The sequence below is a fragment of the Carcharodon carcharias genome, chromosome 19 (assembly GCF_017639515.1).
Source record: "Carcharodon carcharias isolate sCarCar2 chromosome 19, sCarCar2.pri, whole genome shotgun sequence".
Taxonomy (NCBI): domain Eukaryota; kingdom Metazoa; phylum Chordata; class Chondrichthyes; order Lamniformes; family Lamnidae; genus Carcharodon; species Carcharodon carcharias.
The window spans coordinates 43495797-43517304 of NC_054485.1; the positions used below are offsets into that span (position 1 = coordinate 43495797).

At 41.8% G+C, this 21508-nt stretch overlaps 1 protein-coding gene across 1 annotated transcript in view; it reads right to left on the reverse strand.

Annotated features, from left to right (window-relative positions):
• rspo1 (R-spondin 1) overlaps positions 1-21508 on the reverse strand; it is a 211599-nt gene that overhangs the window by 84506 nt on the left and 105585 nt on the right. Inside the window, exons 3-4 of the mRNA XM_041213264.1 lie at positions 7389-7538; positions 5094-5282 (exon numbers count right to left, since the gene is read on the reverse strand). Coding sequence (XP_041069198.1) covers positions 5094-5282; positions 7389-7538 — 339 coding nt within the window. The remainder of the gene's footprint in view (positions 1-5093; positions 5283-7388; positions 7539-21508) is intronic.

Consider the following 21508-nt stretch of genomic DNA (forward strand, 5'->3'; position numbering starts at 1 on the left):
GGCAGGCGTGGCAACCATTTTTCCCAGAGCAAGGACCCACAAAACAGCAATAAAGTAAATAACCAGATTCTCCGTTTTTGTTGGTTGAGCAAGGAGTGTAATTCAGGGCAGTGGGAGAACTCCAGACCCTTCATGAAAAAACACCAAGGAGAGAATTTTCTCCCCATCAGGGGGATTGTGGGGGGCGGGCACAGATCTCATTGGCATCCCCGATTGGGTCCGCACCACCATTTTGTGTAGGTGGGCCAATTAAGGGCCGCCCAGCGTGACGCACGCCCGGAAGTGCTGTGCACTCCCTGTGCAGGAAGGGGGGAGTGTTCCCTGAGTTGGAAGTGCGCTCTTTCGTGTGCACGCGTGTGAAAGAGCACAGAAATCTCCCTGAGGCACAGGGAGATAAGTATTAAGTTTTAAAAATGTTAATAAAGAAAAAAATATTAAGACATGTCCCCTCATGTGACAGTGTCACATGAGCTGGGACATGTCAATTAACTTAAATGAAACATTTATTTAACTTATAAACACTTCATGAAACCTTGTCCCACCCGTGGATGAGGTTCCATGAAAAATACAAAGGCCACTTGGGCTATTCGCCTGCCTGGCAACCTTAAGGTTAGACGGGCAGCTTTCTGAATAGCCTTAATTAGTTAATTAATGGCCTTAACAGGCCTTTGACAGTTCGGCGGGCGCACAGTGCGCCCACCAAACTGAAAATCTAAATGATGCACAGTGACGTCAGGACACATGCCCAACGTCACTCCGCGCCATTTTCCACCTCGGCGAGCAGGCCCCACTCCCACTCGCCGAGCCAAAAATTCTCCCCCATAGGATTTAGGAATCAATAGGTTGACTTGACAGGTTTCACATCCTATCTGAAGAAAAAAGCTCCATAGATACACTTTCTCCGATGTCAGTCCACTTTACTTCTGTGTGAAATACATCCATGGTTTCCCAGGACAGCAGCACAAAATTACACTTAAGTTTATATCTGGTCACTTCTATCAAGAGCCTATTGCTTGAAATTGGTAAATTGGTAAATAAATTGTTGGTATTTGCTGTCACGGGGGATATCACATGCACCGCCATTTGTTCATTTGCAACACAAAAGATTGAGCCAAAACTTAAAGTGCCTAAAGTAACAACTTCTCCACACTGCCCTACTAAAGCCTAATGATGCCAAACCCGTGAAAGGGTAGTTGGCAGATTCTTTAATCAACACATGGATTTGTTAAATGGCACCTTTTGATATTAAGTAAACTGCTTTGTTTTAGTATGTGCATAACTGGCCAAAATCCAAAAAATATGTGTGGAAGAAAAGTTGACTTTTACTTTTGGTGAATGCTGTTTGCTAGTTGTTGAATATAGCTGCTTTCTTTTGACTTTTTGAGACTATAAAAAGCTACTTCACAAACTAGCGCCAAAAGAAATGAAAACAAAACAATACTGGCAAGTCTAATATCTCAAATCTGGTGTTCTGCTGCTTTCGTACTAAAGCACATATACATCCAGTGACCTATTAATAAGGGCCTCTCATCATAACAAACCTTTTTACTGGCCCCATTATAGTCAGTAACAGAGTTAAGTGTTTTCTATGAGGAACCCTGACAAAAGCAATTTCTTTGCTGCATCCCATAAATTTGTGAGGAGCTTTGACCCTACACATAACAGTGGAAAGAATGCATTTTATATCTTTAAGGAGGTAGAAGGCAAAGTGAAATCTCAACCATTCAGAACTTCCCCTTTGACCCTTCAACCTACTCTTGCTCTCTTCAACCCCCCCACTCCCCACCTCATGAAAACAGTGACAGAAATAGATATTACTGCGTAGTTAGCATTTACAAAAATCATATATTTTGTTATGATTAATATTAAGTTAAAAGTGTGCTTTTCTGGTGAGAAACATATTGCAACAATTGTGTTTTGAGACAGGGGATCTGCTCCACATTGTCAACCTGAATCCACACTGCAACTAACACTCCTCCAGCTGATGTAAAACTGATCAAATATTTGGTTGTTTCTTTTTGAAGTAAGCAATAGCAATTATTGTCCATCCCTATTTGATCTGAGTCAATCATATAATATGGGACTGGAATCAGATATAAGTCAGACTAGGTAGGTTAGGCAGATTCATTTTCCCTGAAAGACATTAGTGAATGAGATTACGTTTTAAGGCAAGCTAACAGAAATCAGTCATTTTCTAGTGCAAGATCACTAATGACCAGATTATTGAATTCATTTTCAAAATTTGTGATGGTCAAATTCAAACACGGGGCTAGATTTTCAGCTCCTGCCGTGCCAGGATTAGAGGTGGGAGGGAGCTAAAAATACCACAGGCTGCCCTGTAGAGGGGTTCAATCCACCCCTGAGTCCACACAGTAGTGGCCTAAATCATCCTCTCTCTTACTTACCGAGCATCGTAGTCTGCTGTTTCTTTCAAGCTGGAAAGCCTCTGATTGGCCCTTCAGCTTTGACAGCCTACCTGCTATCCTTAATTGGATGGAGACCCTGTTTCCAGGCCAATTAAGGGGGCATCCTATTGAAAATCACAATGAATGATCCCTTCCCCCCCCAGGGATGGGTCTGGGACCCAGAAACATTCCAGGCCTCTGTTTTCTGACCCCATAGCCAAATTCCTGCCCACAGCCTTGACAATCATTGTCCAGCATGATAACCATTACTGTGCTGGGGACATAGAATATGAGAAGGCAGCTGAGGACCTGCAAACTGGTGTCAATGAAATATATAAATGGCTGATGAGATTGTATATAGATTACCTCGAGTTAGAAAGATTGGAGCAGGAGTCTATCGAGTCTGTTCCACCATTTAATTTGATCATGGTTGATTCGTATCTCCACTCTCTTTATACATATCTCTTCAATAACTTTGTGATATAAATCTGTCGACCTTGTTTTGAAATTCTCAATTGACTCTGCCCCATCAGCTATTTTGGGGAGAGAGTTCCAGATTTCCAACACGCTTTGTGTGAAGAAGAGCCTGAATGGTCCAGCCTAATTTTAAGGCTCTGCCCCCTTCATATGGATTTGCCCACCACCGGATAAAAGCAAATTTATGACTTAGACCGGGAATATCTTTTTCAAATCAATAGTGATCAACACATGGAATGAACTTACCTACAAAGAGTAGAAGTAAAAGGAAAACTGGAATCACTGAAGAAACAGCTGGCTGCTCTGATCGGATATTGTAAGTTTGTTTTGGATAGAAAAGCTAAGTTAGACCAACCACCCTTCCTCATGTAAGTTTACAGCTCTTGAATGATCAGATAAATCCTTAGAAAATGTTGGATTGTGATTAATGTGGAGCTGAAACATGCTGCAGTGACGGATGAACAATAACAGGGAAACAGCTTCTACTTTACCACTACTGCACTCTTTACACAGTGTAGGAAAGACTTTTCTCCCATCCCAAGGGGTTGTGAATTTTTTGAAATTAGTTCATTTCAGACAGGGTCATTTTTTTTTTGGTATAAAATATTGACCTACTTTTGTTTCAAATACAATTTTTAATTAAAAAGAACATTTTGATACAACCATAAACCTTGTAACAACTTACAGATAGAGCACAATTAGCAGAAAAAAACACCCCAGAAGTGCTTCACGGAGCTGTAATCAAAAAATGGCTGCCAAGGCAAATAAGGAAATATTAGAAGGCATAGCCAAAAGCTTCTTGAGAGGGCTAGGCCTCAAGGAAGAGAGGGGAGTGGAGAGATGAAGGGGTTTAGGGAAGGAATTCCAGAGCATCTATCTGTGAATTTTTGTGAGTGTTCTTTATATCTAAGGTGCTACACAAATGCAAGCTGTTCTTGTTGATGATGATTCCCTCTCATATCATTGTTTGTTACTCATAGTGCCACCTTAGATGTTACTCCTAAGAAAGATAAATAGTTACGCTAATATTTAATTCAACTTAGCTCTGGGGAAAAAGAGAAGGAATAGGACAGAGGAGTTTTGCAAAATCTTACCTGAATCCGTTGAATTGGTGGGTAAAGTCTGCAATACAGTCAATTCATATTATCTGTAGAAGGCTTAAATGTCTTGTCAGCTCCACCTTTCCTTACGTTCTTACTTCAAATACAAAATATATTAGCCACAGGATGAAGTTCCCTCCACACTCTCCAATCTCAGAGCAGCCTAGGGATCTTGAGAATATTCCCAAATACACCAGTTTGAAACTGCAACAGGAGAAGGGCATTCAGTCCCTTGAGTTGTCCCACCATTCAATTAGATAATGGGTGAGCTGTACCTCAATTCTATTGTCCATGCTACCAGTGGTATTGTGTTACTGATGGTTTAGTAATATTTAACCTGAAATATTTGTGTTTGTGTATCAATATGACTTCCTTTGTCACTGTCATCCCTTCCCATACTATAAAGTGCTCTTTTGCAGGAAATGGAGCAACAAAGCGTCATCTTGTTCCTAAAAGAATTAAACTTTGATAGTTAGCTTTAATTAGAAAAAGTACTTCCCTTTTGGTAACATTGGCCATACAGTAGAGCTATAATGGACTACTTCAACCTACGAGCAAAAGGCCAATAAGAGTCAGTGAATGGTAAAATCGGGTGAGGTATATAAAACCGGAATTTGACCTGATCTCTTCAATTTCCCAATGGGCAGGTTTGGTTAACGTTACTCTGGCAATTATTCATGATGAAATTGTGGAATTGACATGAGCCTCATTTGGATTTGAAATTATGGTTGAATTCTGATTATAAACCTTCATGTCCACTAACTACTCTGGGGCAGAATTTTACAGCAGCGGGATTTTATGTTCCCGCTGAAGTCAATGAGGTTTAGAATGTCTCGCCACATTTCATGGCCCCGTCCCTGCCGAAACAGGGCCGTAAAATTCTACCCCAGGAGTGGCCTGGCTGGTGTGAATCACAAACGTTAGAACGTTCTGTTGTGCTGCTTATGCTCTACTATAATTATTTTTGGGCTTGCCACAGATGTCCATGGGTTCCTGTGGACCATCTCTACTTCTGAATCAGTCCTGCAATATAAATGGCTTTGGCGTTATGATGGGATTAGTCTAATTGTTAAATCTATTTGAGATAATTTGTTTACTTTTTTTTACCTACCATTTGAGCAAGGCTTTCTCTGCACTGTGCAACTTCTGCTCTCTCTGGTTGGGGGACATGTCACGTCTTCTGATGAAGGCCCTTGGAGCAACTGTCTGGTCCTCGTTTCTGCACCCCTTTTGAAACCACATGTCTTTCCTCGCTTGGTACACGGGCCCCAGAGACTCCATTCACCGAATTCACATTGTGCTGTGAAAATTAAAAAGTGAAGGTTACTGTTCGTATATGGAAAATGATTTCAAAAAGACTGAAGTGTAAATTTAACATTAAAAAGGACACATCGGGCTGGATTTTATGAGGTACCCCCCCTGCTGGCTAAAAAGTCAGTGACAAGTTCACCCACCATACTGATGGCTACCCTGCTGCAATTTAACACTCTGAGCAGCATTAATTGTTTAAGGTGAGACTTTTGCCTCCATTGTAGGTGGAAGCCCCACCATAGGGAGCTGCCAGACAATCAGAAAATTGGCAACTCTAGTCCCAGCAGTGACAGGCAGGGGCGATAGCCACTGCCGGGACTACAGGCAGTCCTGGCAAAGAGGAGCCCAGGCTGAGTAGCAAGTCCATTGTATCTCAGGGTCCTGACTGGCAGGCCCCAACAAAAGGGCTGCAGGGTGCAGGGGGCCAAGTTTTAGAGGCCTAGGGAAAGGGGGAAGTATGAACATGATGGGTGTGCCTCCAAAAGGCACAGGGCACCCACAAAAGTGGTTCTCCTCTCAAAACCCTCCAGCTAGACTGACACACCAGCCCATACAGCTAAAGCTGCCACCTTTCCCCCCACCCTCACCCCACACCCCCACCTCCCTCCCCCACCCGCCATAGATAAAATCCCTTCATATGACTACTTAAGGGCCTCAATACACCCTAGGCCCAAGGCAGGCACTGCCCAATACCTTACCACCTCCCATAATGTTTCAGAGAGGGTGGGGGTGGGCAAGTAGTTAGCTGGTAGGTAGACCACCTGCTGGATTTTACGAGCCCTTGCACCATCCTTCAAACCTGCCTGCATGGGAGCGTAAAATCTAGCCTATATGGACTGCTCCACTAAAGAGAATGTCTGAAAAAAAACAAGATTCACCCATGTTTAATTCATCGATAATTATAACACACAAATTTATGTGGTGCTGTTTCTTGAATTAAAAACAATCTGTTTCATTCAATTATTTAGTAATGACTTAAATTTACATGCACTTTTATGCTGTGGTGTCATGCTTATATGAATAAGCTCTGCTCTAAAGGAGGAAGGAACTCTGCATCCCACTGCTCTAAGCTGGAGTCGAAGCCAAGTTGTAGATGAACAGTGCTTCAGCAGGTTTTGTCGATGAGTGTTCTTGGTGGCCAACAGCACAAAATCAATAGACAGGGATTGGGAATGGTGAGAAGTTGATATTAGTGAGGACCGAGCTCAGAAAAGTACATGTGAATATTAATTTTAACTCAGCAATGTGGAGCAGCTGGCATAGCGACTATTATTAGGAAACTGAATTCAATTGAACCCTTCTTAAATTCTCGCCAGCCGTGGAGTTCAAACCCAGGGCAGAGGTGAGCAAGTTGGAGAGATGACCCTTTTCCCAAGAAACTTGAGTAAGATTGAAATGGACTGCATTGTAGGCAATAGGTCTCTTTCAGTTGCCTATATGTCAAAGCAAATGATTAGTTTACAATAAGTGTGGGATTTTGTGATTCATTTGCGAGGAAATGGTTATTTGGGTTTCGGATTTCTTCTGCTATTTTCTTAATGTAACTGTTTTTTAACCAATCTAATGCTGAGTAATCAACTTGAGAGAGGTCAGTGATGAGTATGAGAACAATTTTACACTTTTAACTCCCAATCTTGGGATCAGAAATTCCAAGGCGAGGTATGGCTCCCAGCAGACTGCTCCAACTTAACCCACTTTGTGTAGAGCAATTCCTATTTTGATATTTTCATTTCCCATACCAACATTCCTGGGGGATCCTTTCCTTTAAGCACCAGGTATAGCAAAATCTTAAACTTGTTCTTTATGAACAGGTTTACAACATCTAGCATAGTGGAAACCCTTCCCCCTCCAGTTCCCTTGGGCCACTCTGAGTGAGCACTATTCCTCTAGCTCCTGGGGCCACTATAAGTGGAAATGATCAAAATCAGGGTAATTTTGTGTTTGGCGTTTTCACTCCAAGATGGTGAGATGAAACTGGCTGGAAAAAAATCTGGTTTTTGGGATGGATTCCAAACCTAGTCCCACTCTTGACAATCTTGTCCCAATATCTCCGTGGAAACTTAAGCAAAGTTTTCGCAAACAGGTTCGTACTCACCAGCATGGCTACACTCCATAGTGCCATTTGTGGCTGCAAACCCCTCTGGACAGCTGTCATAACATTTCCCTCGATGCAGGTACAGTCCTTCTTTACATTTAGTACAAAAGTTTCTGCTGAAGCAGGCCTCACAGTTCTCAATTTTGCATTCTGGAAGAACAATGGCAAGAACATCCTTAACTGAAAGTGGAGCAACATCACATTTTTCAAGCACGAGAAGGACATAATGCAGTCCAAACAAATAGCACGCTGACTTGATATTCTGTGGCTGTAATCTCATGCACAATCTTATTTCTTTGACACAAGATAAACAAGTTGCATGAAAAAGCCTGTCTCATTTCACCATTTGACAGCTTCTTTCATTTGTAACTTTCAAAGTAATGTTTGCACTCCTTCTAAAGACAAAAGCTGCAAAAGAAGAACCTGTTCTTAATTTCTAGACCGGAAGAGGGCATAGGGGAATGGGTCAACCGTAGAAAATTTCTTAATTCGTGGAATTTGTTGAGCTAGTGTTAGCCAGTGAACCATTCATTGCAGCCTATGTGGGATGTGTGGTTGAAGTTAAAAGGACTGTTACAAATTTTGGAACCATCTTGATTATTCTCTTGATTAGTGTCACTGGTCTCTCTTATATGCATATCCACCTCCGTCACAACCACAAGTTTGTTTTAACTGCCATATGTCTGGGCATAGGATAGTGTGAACTGGCAGAGAAACAGTAAGAAGGTCTTTTATGTACAGGATTCGATAATCGTCCAAATTGTATCTTCACATGTTCTTCACTAAATCTCCCAGATCACTGAGCTTTTCTGAACTTAGAAAATTTTTGGCTGTCAGGACCATTTTGGACCCCGAGCCCATTCACAGCAGCTGTGGGCATTCCGGTTCAATCTTCCAGAAAGTGGCCCAACTAAGGACATGTCTCTGGGATCTCTGTCCAATAATGGACAGCGGGCACCCTGAGGAGGTGGGATGTCAATTCACTGAGCCCGATTGCAAGGGCAACTGGTAACCTTCGCTGTGTCTGCAGTTTGAGTATTGCTGAAGGGAATGCAGCAGGAGCAGGAGCAGTACACTGGAAGCACCATCAGTCTGATAGGAGTGGCTGCCACAGCATCAGGCACAGCACTATTGGAGACATCAGTCTCCAATGAGCTCCTCACACAATGGTAAATCTTGAAGGAAAGAGACAGTTTTTTGTTGAAGCTTTTTACCTTGCACTCATCAGGACAGTTCGCAAGAATACCAAATGTAAAGGGAACAGCAATTTATACTGTCTGAGAAGAGAGTGCTGGTTGGTTGGCAAGAGTACTGGTACATTCTCCATGGCAATGCCTCTACCAATCTGAGTCCACTTGCCATCCAACCAGCACTCTCTCCTCATACAGTATAAATTGTTGTTCCCTTCACATTTGGCATTCTTGCAAATTGTTCGGAGTGCAAGGTGAAAAGCTTCAACAAAAAAATCTTTTTTTCAGCAATACCTAAGTTCTGTACTATTAAACAACTAAATGTTAAATCCCTGCCATCAAAGGACATCAGACTTGCCATTTTTTGCCTTTAGAGATCAGAAAGTATTGAACCCTCATGCTGCCCTGACCTCCTATTGGGCAGCCGTGTCCTTTGAGTTACTGATGTGCTGATACAATGTGGGGCCTGTGTGATGCTGGAAAGATTGCAATGTCAGTGGAGGATTGCAGTTAATTGCCTAATTAACCCCCTCAACTGTCTTCCCAACGATACCAAATGGGTTACCGACATCAGACTCAGCATCCCATCCCCCGGCCCGAGAAAAGCAGTCAGAGACACGAGCAAATCGGAAAATGGCCCAATGTATTTTCTCTGATTTTTCTCCTCCCTATCCTCACTCTCCTCCAAACCTGCTTCCATGGGCCTGATAAAAACTCCCCTATATTTCCAGGCCTTTAATGTCTGCTATAATGTTTACTTTAATATACAATACAAGAAGCACATCATGCTGTTCGATTTGAGAGCAAAATGTTCACTTTCCTTTCCATTGTCTCATCCCTGGCTAAGATCTGACCAGACCCATCTTCATTTTTGGCCTAATCCATGTTCTGCCTCTCATAAAAGATCTCACAACTGACCAAAAATACATGTTTTCCTCTCTTTTTGTTTCCAGTTTGCACAGAGATTTGAGGGCTTGCCCAGCTCCAACTCCTTCCCTGTCAATGGATTGATCATTATAGTTGCTATATAAACTGGCTATTGCAGTGTTGTAGATTAATATGGTAATGAGTGATGTAGACCATGATATCACAGTGACAAAAGCAGTCATGTGCTAGAGACGGCAAGGCAGATGGATTAGTCAGCATTCAGGCGAGATGTGCCTACTTAGTAGCTTATTTTTTTTTATGGTGTACGTAGTGTGAATAAACTAGTTTGAAGATATTACCTGAGTCTCCCTAAATAAGATAGGCTACACAACCTATATATGGAACATGGTAGCAGCGGTGGGGACACCAATTTAATGAAGCGGTAGTGCCATCAGCAGAACACACATGGCATGAAATTGAAACTAAAGCTGATCGGAACAACAATGGACAAATGAACCCAAGAAGGAGGCCAACAGGAAAGCAGTAGCAATGGCAGCACCAGGCAAGGAATCACTTCCCCTATCCTGCTCATTCAAAAGTCTCAAATGGCCCACATAGAGGCCAACATTAGACGTTGTGACGAGAGAATTTCCTAAGGTGCTGAGCAGCCTCGAGTCTGCCTACCAAAGAGCAGAAGCACCAGGAGTTCATTCCTCTATTCCATAGGTCTTATTGCCGACAAGGTCTTCCTGAGAAAGGAGGCAGAAGAGACCTTTGCAGACTTCGAATCTGTTCTAAAAGCCTTTGGTGCATTTTTTACTCTGAATAGGAACCTCATTAGGGTGTGCTCAATTCAATCAGAGATCCCACAAACCGAAGAAATCCGTCGAGTCGCTCCTTATTGACCCATTCAAGTTAGCTAGCTGTTGTGAGCATGGGGCATCGAAAGATGGCTGCAAGCTCGATCAATGGCATTGGTTGCATTAGCCAGGCTGAACTGAGGAAGTGACATCGTCTTCTCAGCAGTCACACCGAAGCTTTAGAGATGTCCTCTAATCACTTAGACCCAAAGATGGTAGCCCCACCCACTCAAAATCTTATAAAAATGGCCAAAAGGGCAGGAAACCCTGCAGCAGCCATCTTGATGTACTTACGCTGTGACACAAAGAAGTGGCATAGATGCCAAGATTGCCGAGCAGGGGGCACAGAGTGTTCCCGATGTGGGAGGACAGGACACTTGCGGTGATTCTGTACATTTAAAAACTCCACTAAGGGAAGAAAGCAACACATCAAATATGGCATACAGGTCACAACAAAAATTGACCACAAACAAACAAATGCCATCACAAATTTCCTGGGAGAAGTAAAGGGCCATGAACCAGACTTCTGGTCCATCACTTAGGGAGTTAAAAGTTTTAAAACAGACTTTCAGCTTGATGCTAGAGCTGGGATTTCCAAACTGGCAGATCATTTGTCATGGTCCAACACAATTCCTGTCCAGTCTTCAGACATCAAACTTCAAGGTCCAGGTGGAACGAATCTGCAGGTGAAAGGTCAGAACACTGCTACTCTTTGTCATTAGGGATGACAGCTCACAGTAAGCCTCTGTTTCTTGTGCAATCAAAGCATCTCCTTACTCAGCAGAAACGCATGCATGCACATGGGCAATCTACAAAAGGTGGCAAAGTCCTATAACCAGACAAGAGGACTGACTTCCACCAGGAGTTCCCACAGCTCTTCCAGGGACTTGGTAAGCTCATACATGAATACCGTATTACACTGCTTCCAGACGCTACCACTGCTGCCAAAGTCAAAAAGGAACTCAACCAAATGGTGCATAGAGGAATCATATAACCTCATGGAGCCAACCTGATGGTGTTTGGGGCTTATAACAGTCCCCAAACCAAACGATCAGCTCAGCATTGACCTCACACAATTAAACAAGGCTGTCCAGAGAGAAATCCATCCTTTGGCATCAGTGGATGACAACATGGCAAAGCTTGTCAATAGCATCCTTTTCACTAAACTTGATGCTAATAGAGGGTTTTGGCAATATGCCTTGGCCAGAAGTCCAGGCTGTTAACAACATTCATCATTTGGATGCTTTTGTTTCAACAGCCTTGTCTTCGGGATATCATCCACTCTGGAGATATTCCAGTGAACCATGAACAGTATCCTAGCAAAGAGTCATTTGTCACATGGATGACTTCCTTGTCTATGGGGCCACAAGAGAGGAGCATTACAGCAGGGTTCAGGATGTTCTCAAACCCTTCAGGAGGCAGGTCTCATCTTAAATGAGAAATGTGAATTCACCAAAACCACCATCAAATTTCATTCTAAGACAAGGTCTCATGGTGGACCCTCCAAGATCGAAAGCCATTAGTGACTTTCCACAACCCAATTTGTTACTGATATCCAGAGGTTCCTTGGAATGGTCTATCAGGTTGGCAAATTTATTCCAAATCTAGCCACTATTATGGAAACTTTAAAAGGTCTTCTATAGAAGGACCTGTGGTTCTGGTGCATTGAACAAACCAATGCATTTCAATGTATCAAGGAAAGACTTGTCTCTTCGGATGTGCTGGCACATTATGATCCCGCATTTCCCACAGTGGTTGCTGCCAATGCATCCTCAATTGCCCTTGGAGCTGCACTGATTCAAATCCAGAAGGATGGCAACAGAAAGCCTGTGCACTTTGTCTCCAGAGGGTTGACAGAAAGATAGCAAAACTTTGCAATCATAGAAAAAAAAGCATTGGTAGTGACATGGGCAGTAGGGTGGTTCTCTGACTACCCGATGGGCTTACCTTTTCACATTGAGACCGACCATAAACCACTAATTGCCCCCTTGAGTTCCACAGAGATCATCAAAATGCCCCTACACATTCAAAGGTTCAGGCTTTGGATGATGCATTATCAATACACAGATACATATGTGCCAGGAAATTCACACAACAAGAACGTTGCCCTATCCAGAGCTATGGCAGACCAAGCTTTACCCAAGACTTCATACTTGTTTCTGAGGTGGAAGCATTCTCATAAACCATAATGAGCTCCTTGCCAGTCTCCAGCAGAAAGCTGCAAGATGCCCGAAGAGCATTGAAGGAGGACCTGGAATGTGCCCAAGTCTGAGAACTCTACCAAGAAGGTTGATCCAAATATAATCCAGCTGACCAGCTCCTCAACAAATATTATGAACAATGCAGGTATTTAACAATAGTGGATGATCTCCTAACCTCTGATCACCACCTGGTCATTCCCAAGTTGAGGCAGGGCAGGAAGAGATCCTCCAAAGGTTCCATAGAGGCCATCTGGGGATTGCAAAGTGCAGAGCACAAGCATTACAATCTGTGTGATGGCCGGGCATTACACAGGCTATCCTATTGTTTTCTCCTGCCACATCTGCAAAATGAATAGCCAGCCATCCGCACAGCCATCCCAGATAGACCTTGGCAGAAACTGGGACTTGGTCTCTCCGTTTTTTGAGGCAAAGCATCTCTTGTTGCTGTCGACAATTACTCCAGGTGGCTGGAAGCTGCCAGACTCCACACCACTACAAGCGGAGCTTGTGATCAGGGCACTGCAGACCATGTTCTACACACACGGGTTTCCAGACAAACTTGTCTCAGATAATGGCCCAAAATTCATCAATGAGCACTTTATAAAATTACTGAAGACAATGGGATCACCCATGTCACCACAAGCCAACTGAGAGGCTGAAAGGACTGTGAGAACCATCAAGACTCTAATGACCAAGAATTCTGCCTGGAGTTCAGCCCTGCTGCACTACAGAGCCATACCTTTAACTAATGGTTTCTCACCAGAAACTGCTCATGGGTCGACAGCTGAAGACATTTTGCTATCGAGGAACCTCCAACCTAATATTATACCAGCTGATCACAAGAGGGTGAGGAACATGGAGACTGGCCTCCTTGAGAAGCAACAGGACTAGTACAACTGCAAGTATAGCATCAAACAGTAGCCCCTTAACACTGGGTCAGAGGGTTTGGATTCAGGATCATAAATCAGAAAGTGTGATCCTTCAAAGAACGGAGCACCCACAGTCGTACCTGGTCCAAACACCATCTGGTACTTTCAGACGCAAGATGGAGCCCTAATTTTGTTGGCACCCATGAGAACAGAGGTCTTTGATTACCACATGATGTGGGTTGGAGGCCCCAAGGATACTTCGAGCAGCTTGTGAGATGCTGACCCACCCAATGACCCAGTCCAAGACCACCTACCCTGCTCAGCGGTCTCAACAATGCAGTCAGGGAGTGAAGGCACCACAAAGACTTGCTTAATTACCACCATTTTTTTTCACTTTCTCATTAGTCTATATTGCTGCAGTTGTTGTGTTTTTACTCACATAGTGTTTACAGGAACTTACATTTAAACCAACAAGCTGACTCCCATTGGCCAACATCCCCATCAAAACATTTCACACACACACACACACACACACACACACGCGCGCGCGCGCCAATACTACAACTTCCTTCTGAAGCCACAGTCTTCCACCAACCAAAATCAGCTCCAGTTATAGTGACCATCATATATAAATACTGGGTAACCTTTATGTCATCACTCGATAGTGATAGTGCCTTGCTCTTCAGGCTGATGTGAATGGAGCTCCCACCAGAAGATCTTCAAGCACTGGAAGGTCATCATCATCACCAATGCCAGCTAGCCAGTGACACCCAAATCCCATGAATGAAAAAAATGTTTTAAACCATAAATTAAAAAAAAGCTGATGGCCTGTCCTCATTAAAAATGAGCATAAGTCTAAATGACGATATAGTAATTAGTTTTAAAGGAACAATCAATATCCTACTGCTCCCTTTGACCATGGAAGACCTTTCTGGTCATTTTACCCAGTTGGGCCCACATATAGCAGATTTTGCCAGATTCAAGATGAGTTCCACCAAAGCTCCTCAAGTCCTTAACTGTAATCAAAAATTAAAAAGCAGTCCACTCAGTTGACAGAACAGAGGCACCATCTCTGTCACTACATACAGATATGAAAGATGCTTTTGTTTCTCTTCTGACAGCAGAATGAACATGCAGACAGAACATCTGTGTCTCAAGTATTGATTTTAACATCACTGCGCTGTGTAATACAATCCACCCAGGATCCCGATGCAGCCAGGTGGGGCCTCCAAATACAAAGTGCTCAGGTTGATAGTGTCTGCGAGCTGATTGCTATCTCAAGTGTTAATATGTGCTGGGGCAGGAAGCTAATTGGTTGGCATAATTACTCATTAGCTAAATGATGGCCACTTTTAGCAAGGAGCTTGAATGCACAGCCTTCTGAATCAGAGGTGAAAGCACTACCAATGAGTGAAGTCAGGTAAGGTGAAGAGAGGCTTTTTAACACTCAACACAAGCACCATATATCGGGCAGAAAAGTAGTAGCATGACTGTGAAACAGGAATAAAAGGAAAGCAAATGCAGCAACAGCAAGAGGAGAATCTTTATCCTAGTCAGGAGAGTTCATTTTTTGTAACAGTGCCATGTATCACACCACTGGGATCAATGCTTATTATCTCCTTAGAAGACAAATAGCTATTGCTTTTCTGGTATTAGTTGAGAATTAGCTTCATACACTAATTCACTACTGGCTTTAAACAGGACTCTATAAAATAGTTCTGTACGTAGAAAAACTGTAAGCACCCAAGTGAAAAAGAAATTAACGCTCAGCAATGCTAGTACTAGCCATTCACTGAAGGCATCTCACAAATTTAAGCAGTAATATAAAGGGCTGATAATGTATAGGTCGTTAAAACAAATAAAAATAAACAGCTGAAAATATACAATGGATCCATCAGCAAGTTTAAAGAGAAAAATAGGTTAAGATTATAGATATGAACTGTTCTGCTGAGGTTTCTGTCTTTAGAACACGAATATTTCTTGTCACAGATACTGATGAACCTGTTGTGTATCTCAGTAATTTCTGTTTTATTATAAGTGACTCTAATCCTAAATAACTAAATAACCCTGCATTAAGAATATTATTGCCCAACAATGTTAACTGCAAAATACATTGGATATGATGAAGATTACGCTGAGCAAAGCAACAAGGGAATTCCAAATTTCAATCATCGTTTTATAAGGCCAAGCTGACAGAGTTAAAGTTGTTTTCATTGTAACTAAGAGTATTAATCAAAGTCTCTAAATGCTAGAGGGCACAGATAAGCAGGTAGTTGAATGTTAACTGTGATCACAGTACAGGCATACATACAAGTCAGAAAAGCTCAAATGAGATAGATTCATATTTCCCAGAGAGATGTGGAATAAATGCCAATAAAAGTTGTGAGTGCTATGTTGATTAAATGTCTTTAATAAGTAGCTGGATAAATATCTGACTGGAAGGATAGTTGATGCTTACAGCATTAATTATAGATATGGATGATTATAGGCTCAGAAGACATCAGTCATATGTGAGGAGATCTGAGAAGTACAGCTGGTCAGGATTGAAAAATGAAGATTGTAAAGCTAGGTTGAAATCCAGAACTTGTCTCTCAAATTATCGTCAGGGGAAATTTCACATTTTTATCTTTTTTAGAAATATTGGTTGAGACCATTCATGGGATTAAATAATTTGGACAACAGTAAATAATAGTATAAATTACAGCTTGGCCTGTCAATGGGAATAATCTTCATACACCAAGTGTTTTTTTCAGGTTCAATAAATTCTCAGATCTGTCAAATGCCACTCATTAAATATGACAATCACTCAGTATGATTCAAAAATATAGTACATTTTTATTGAGGAAAATATAAATATGTTAAATGCATCAGAATCCTCTTTCATCCTTGCTGGTAATGAAACCATTACCTCCATTCCCTGATGTTGATAGCTGTCACATACATGCCCAGGGAGTTAAGCTCTCCATTTCAATTTTAAATCTTCTTGCAGCTGTCTCCAGTCAACTTCTAGGCTTTCCAAGTTGAGCAGTGAGATATTTGTGTTGATTAATTGATGTCATGTAACCATTTCTGAAAATTCAATGGATTAGCATATAATGCAGAGTTCAATTTCTAGTCTGTGTTGAGCAAGCTCATCTCAATATCAGGAGCGGCACAATCACCCTCAATGCCCCTAAGTGGGGATAAGGGTGGGGGCAGGGATGGGGTTGGGTGGGGGAACTTGGTGAGGATGGAGGTTAAATTGGTCAAGTTTCTTCCTTTTGATTACAATTCAGCGGCCTTGGCTGACAAAGTGCAAATATGGCTGTCAGGTGAGAATAGAGCCCTTCATTGTCGAACATCCTGGTGACACTCATTGTCAAAGTTCATTGCATGAATGGTCATGTGGCTGAGGTAGCAGTGGCTGATCATTGCCAATGGATCTGTGTCCCATCAAGGAGTTGAGGGCTACAGGTGAGCAGTAAAGAAGAATGGAAAAGAATGTATGTACTAAAAAGGATTTAATGGTCTTTGAGCTTTATTCTGCGCTCCTTGGTGGACTACCTCTCTATCACATGCATCACATAAAGAAGATAAATCATGAAGTCACAGAAATTCCTAAGGGAGAGAACAGAAAACACTGAAATTCCCATTTTCCTGGACAAAAAAAGAACACTACTATGAGGGCTTTCTCCAAATTTAAGAGAGTAGGCAAAACTACGACCGTTGGAGTTCAATGTGGAGAAATGTGAGATCATCCAGTTTGGATCTCAGAAAAACAGGTCATGGTATTTCATAGTGAGAAACTGTTGGGGGCAGAAATTTTTAAGGGTCATGCACAGAAATTATTAAAAATAGCAGACAGGTCAAAAGATGAATTTAAAAAGCTAAGCAAATGCTCGCTTTCATCTATGGCCGGGAATAACAAGAGGTGGCAGTTACATTAGAGTTGTACAGGACTCTGGTTACGCTGCTTCTGGAATATTGTATTCAGTTCTGGGCACCTCAGGAAAAGGTATTGGCCTTAGAGGGGGTGCAGCACAGATTCATCATCATGATGTCTGGTTAAAAGAGTTAAATTATGAGGATAGTTTGTATAGGTTTGTATACCCCTGAGTACCAAAGATTTAGGTTTGAGATAATTGACCTGCTTGAGATGATTAAAGGAATTGACAGGATAAATAGAGAGATATTATTTCCTTTGGTTAGGGGAGTCCGGACTAAGGAGGCACAAGCTTAAAATTAGATGGAAAGGTTGGACAGATTAGGTTCGTATCCACTGGCGTTTAGAGGAGTAAAAGGTGACTTGATTGAAACTTTTAAGATCCTGAGGGGTCTTGGCAGAGTGGATGTGGAGAGGATATTTCCTCTTGTGGGAGATTTTAGAACTAGAGGTCATGGTTTAAGACAGAGATGAGGAGAATTTTTTTCTCTCGGAGAGTCTCCCTTCCTCAAAAGGCAGTGGAAGCAGGCTCTTTGAATATTTTTAAAACAGAGCTAGATAGATTCTTGATTAACAAGGGGGTGAAAGGTTATCAAGGGTAGGTGGGAGGTTACAATCAGATTAGCTATGATCTTATTTAATGGCAGAGCAGGTTTGAAGGGCTGAGTGGCCTACTCCTGCTAACCAATTCTCAATCCTTGCCAATATATTACCCCTAGCATTTACCCTAAGAAGCTCCTTAAAATTTTATATGGTTCAATAAGATCACATCTCCTGCTAAATTCTAGAGAATATGGGCCTGGCCTACTCAATATTGCCTCATACGACAGTCCCTTCACCCCATGAATCAATCTAGTGAACTTTTGTTGCATTCCATCCAAAGCAAGTATATCCTTCTTTGGCTAAGGAGACCAAAACTGCACACATTACTCCAGGTGCTGTCTCACCAAGGCATTATACAAGTGCAATAAGACTTCACTCTAATGGGAAGCCCACTCCTTGCCAGAATCCATCTGCTACATTCTCTTAAGGATGAGTGGCCAAGTTGTCAACTTCAACAATATGATCTACTTTCAAAACAGCACTACATTCATTCCTTACAGGGATAGATGAAGTAGGATGGGAGGGGGATTGTGTAGAGCATAAGCACCATTACTGATTAGCTGAGCTGAATATTTTTGGCTTGTGAAATTCTAGGTAACTCTTTGCTGCATCAGCCCAAGAAAGACTACAGGAAACAGTAGTAGCAGTGTAGCTTCACATATTGGGTCAATTCACTATTTGTGAAGCTTTCTTCTGACATTAGAATGCTACTCTGGGCTTAACCTGTAGAAATGGACAACCAGTTGCTGAATCTGAGTTGTTGGATGTGTATTGTATGTATCTAGCCATAGTCCCAAAGGACCATAGGCATCAATCTCCATTGGAGAGAGACATTTTGGTTACTCATAGTTTCAGCACTCCACGATGCACTCCACAAGTGTGGGCCAAGGTGAGGCAAGGCCTCCATGAATTACCATAGCTGGTAGAGGGATTCTCCATCACGCTCTAGCCATCTAGCCAGCTGAGCTAACTGGCCCCCTTATATGTATTAGGAGATGCCAACTGTTGTACCTGTTGGTACAATTCCAAGTTCTGAGGTCTTTCTGCCATTCTAATAACCACCAGGGTAATAATCATCGTGAATTGATTCTATATTCTCTCCAATATGTACAAAACCATCATGTAATTTTTTGAAATGATACGTTCTGTTTACTCAAAGCTACCATAATATCTTTTCAAGATTTTTGAAGAGTTTCTGGTAATATTATGATTTGTTTTGCATGCCACTGACAGCCACTTTCGTTGTGTATGTATTCTGTGTAACCAGATGTCAGAGGTACACATCTGAAAATAACACCCCATTACTGGGAGACTATCTCAGTGGTTTTGCTTGTGTGATTGATGCACACTGTACATTGTCACTCAGCCATGCTAATCAGGTTATACCGATAGCAAACAAATGAGATTTCTGGCTTCTTAAAATCGGAGCACCTAATACGAATCTGCAACCAGATATTAAACTTAGAAATAAAGTGCAAACCAAACATATCATTAAATCAGTGTACCAAGACACACTGTTTAATCAATTTGACCTGAAGGCTTAAGCTTAACCTGCAAAAACATGCCATTTTAAATTGGGCAGGAAGTTAAAATGTTAAAGATTTGAAATCCAAACCCAACCCATCTAAAAATCAGCACTTCCAACTTTAACGGATGTAGAACTGGGGTGGGGGAGGGGGTGCGAGGAGGGCAATCAATCCACTCTCAGGAGCTGGGTCAGTCAATTAAAGCTTTTAAGGATGCTTTGTGAACTGCTGATATCGGATCTTAAGTGCTCCATTCATTTTGCCCAGAAAGAGCTGTGCTTATTCACCAGTTTATGCCTCATTAAGGTGCACTGAATTCAAGAACAAAGCTAAGTAATTAACACCTTGTCGAGCTGCAGTGGGTATAATATGAAAGTCTTAATGGAGAAGACTTCATTTTAATATTGTTGGATGTAAAATCGGTGCTGTGCAGGATATTGTCCCCTCTCATCTCAGGACTCACAAAAGCAAAACAAAATCTCTACCTTTCCAATGAATTTGTGCTTACAGTTCATCAGCTACAATAAATAATCCGAAAACTCTCTGATAATATTGCTGGTTCAGTCACTTATCATTCTCATTTTAGGTATGTAAGAAAAGCGACATGTCCGACAGGAGTCCAGGCTGAACCAGAAACAATATTCTGCCATTTCAGATGTTTAACAGGGCTTGAATGCACATAAGCTTTGTTTAAACTGAAGCTGCGTTGCAGCAAATACTTCAAAATGCAAGCAACAGAAAATGGGCAACAAGCTACGAAACAAACCCATCCTCTCTCAAGCCTCCTTTAAAGCTACAAATTCTGCTCAGCAGCTACATAACTATCAATGTTACACTGGCCATGGCGTATAGCAGACAAATTACACCCATTATAAGCGGTGGCGACTGTAATATTTATCAAATTTTAACTGCTGTTTTCCCACTAGCAATCAATAACTACTAGAGAGAGACACTTGAAGGTAGAGAAAATAAGGAAAATATCAAAGTGAAAACTTATATTTAATTTGACTTATCCTTGTACATCATCAAGAACCTGGCACACTTTTCTCAATCACGTGTAAGAATATGGCCTGAATTTTTGTAAAGACAGAGCTTCTCCATCGTTAGAAAAATGGCTGTGGAGGCCTGGATCCTGAGGTCCCGCCCCTGAACACAGCACCCAGCATTTTAATAATGTTGTTTTGGGGGGGGGGTTTTTGAGGGGAGAAGGTGAAAGTGGACGAATGGGGGCAGGTTCTAAGTTGCACATTCACAGAGACAGCTGTCCATTTAAAACAGCATCTGTCATGTTGGATTTTTACCAACTAGGAGTGGGAAACATGACATGTATAAATTAGACCTCATAGGAGCAAGCCTAAACTTTACTTAGTTGCTTCGATAGGTGGGGTGCCATTTTGGAGATCCAGGATACCCTTTTGAATATGGTCCCAGTACACCTATAGGAGAAGTCAGGTAAACTTTGGGAGGGGTAAGCTGCCCTATGGAAGGTGTAAAGGTTTCCTTTCGGAGAGTTAATGTGCCCTTTGGATTTCAAAAGTAGACATGAATATACATAAAACGTGCATAAACTCATTGAATCTGTCAAGCTCGCTGGAATTGTCAAAAGGAACTCTCAAGCTATCAAGGCATTTAAAACTCCTTTCTTTTAAGAAGTTGGGAAAAAAAAAACTGACTGCAGTCTTATTTTAAATTAGTGCCTGCTATTTCATTTTGTCTGTTGACATAAGCCTGAGACTTTCATTACTGGATTAGTGCTACATGCTACATTTCACAACCTTCCATTATCGCAGTGGGGTGCTTCACAGTTCACAGAGTGCTTGAAAGCTCCAAGTGGTTATAAACTCTTTGAAGTGGGACTACAAATTCCAATTATTGTTTTTATAAGGGATTAAAAGAAATTAAATGTACTGAATGGGTTAAAGGAAATTAAATGTACTGAATAGGTTTTTATCAATGAGAGTGTTTTTTTTAGAATTGTGTTTTCTTCAATAGAGACTTAAGAGCTGTATTTCATCACAGCATGGGACCTGAGATCTGCCCATCGTGGATAGTGGATCAGTTGGCATAGTAGGTGTAAAGGCA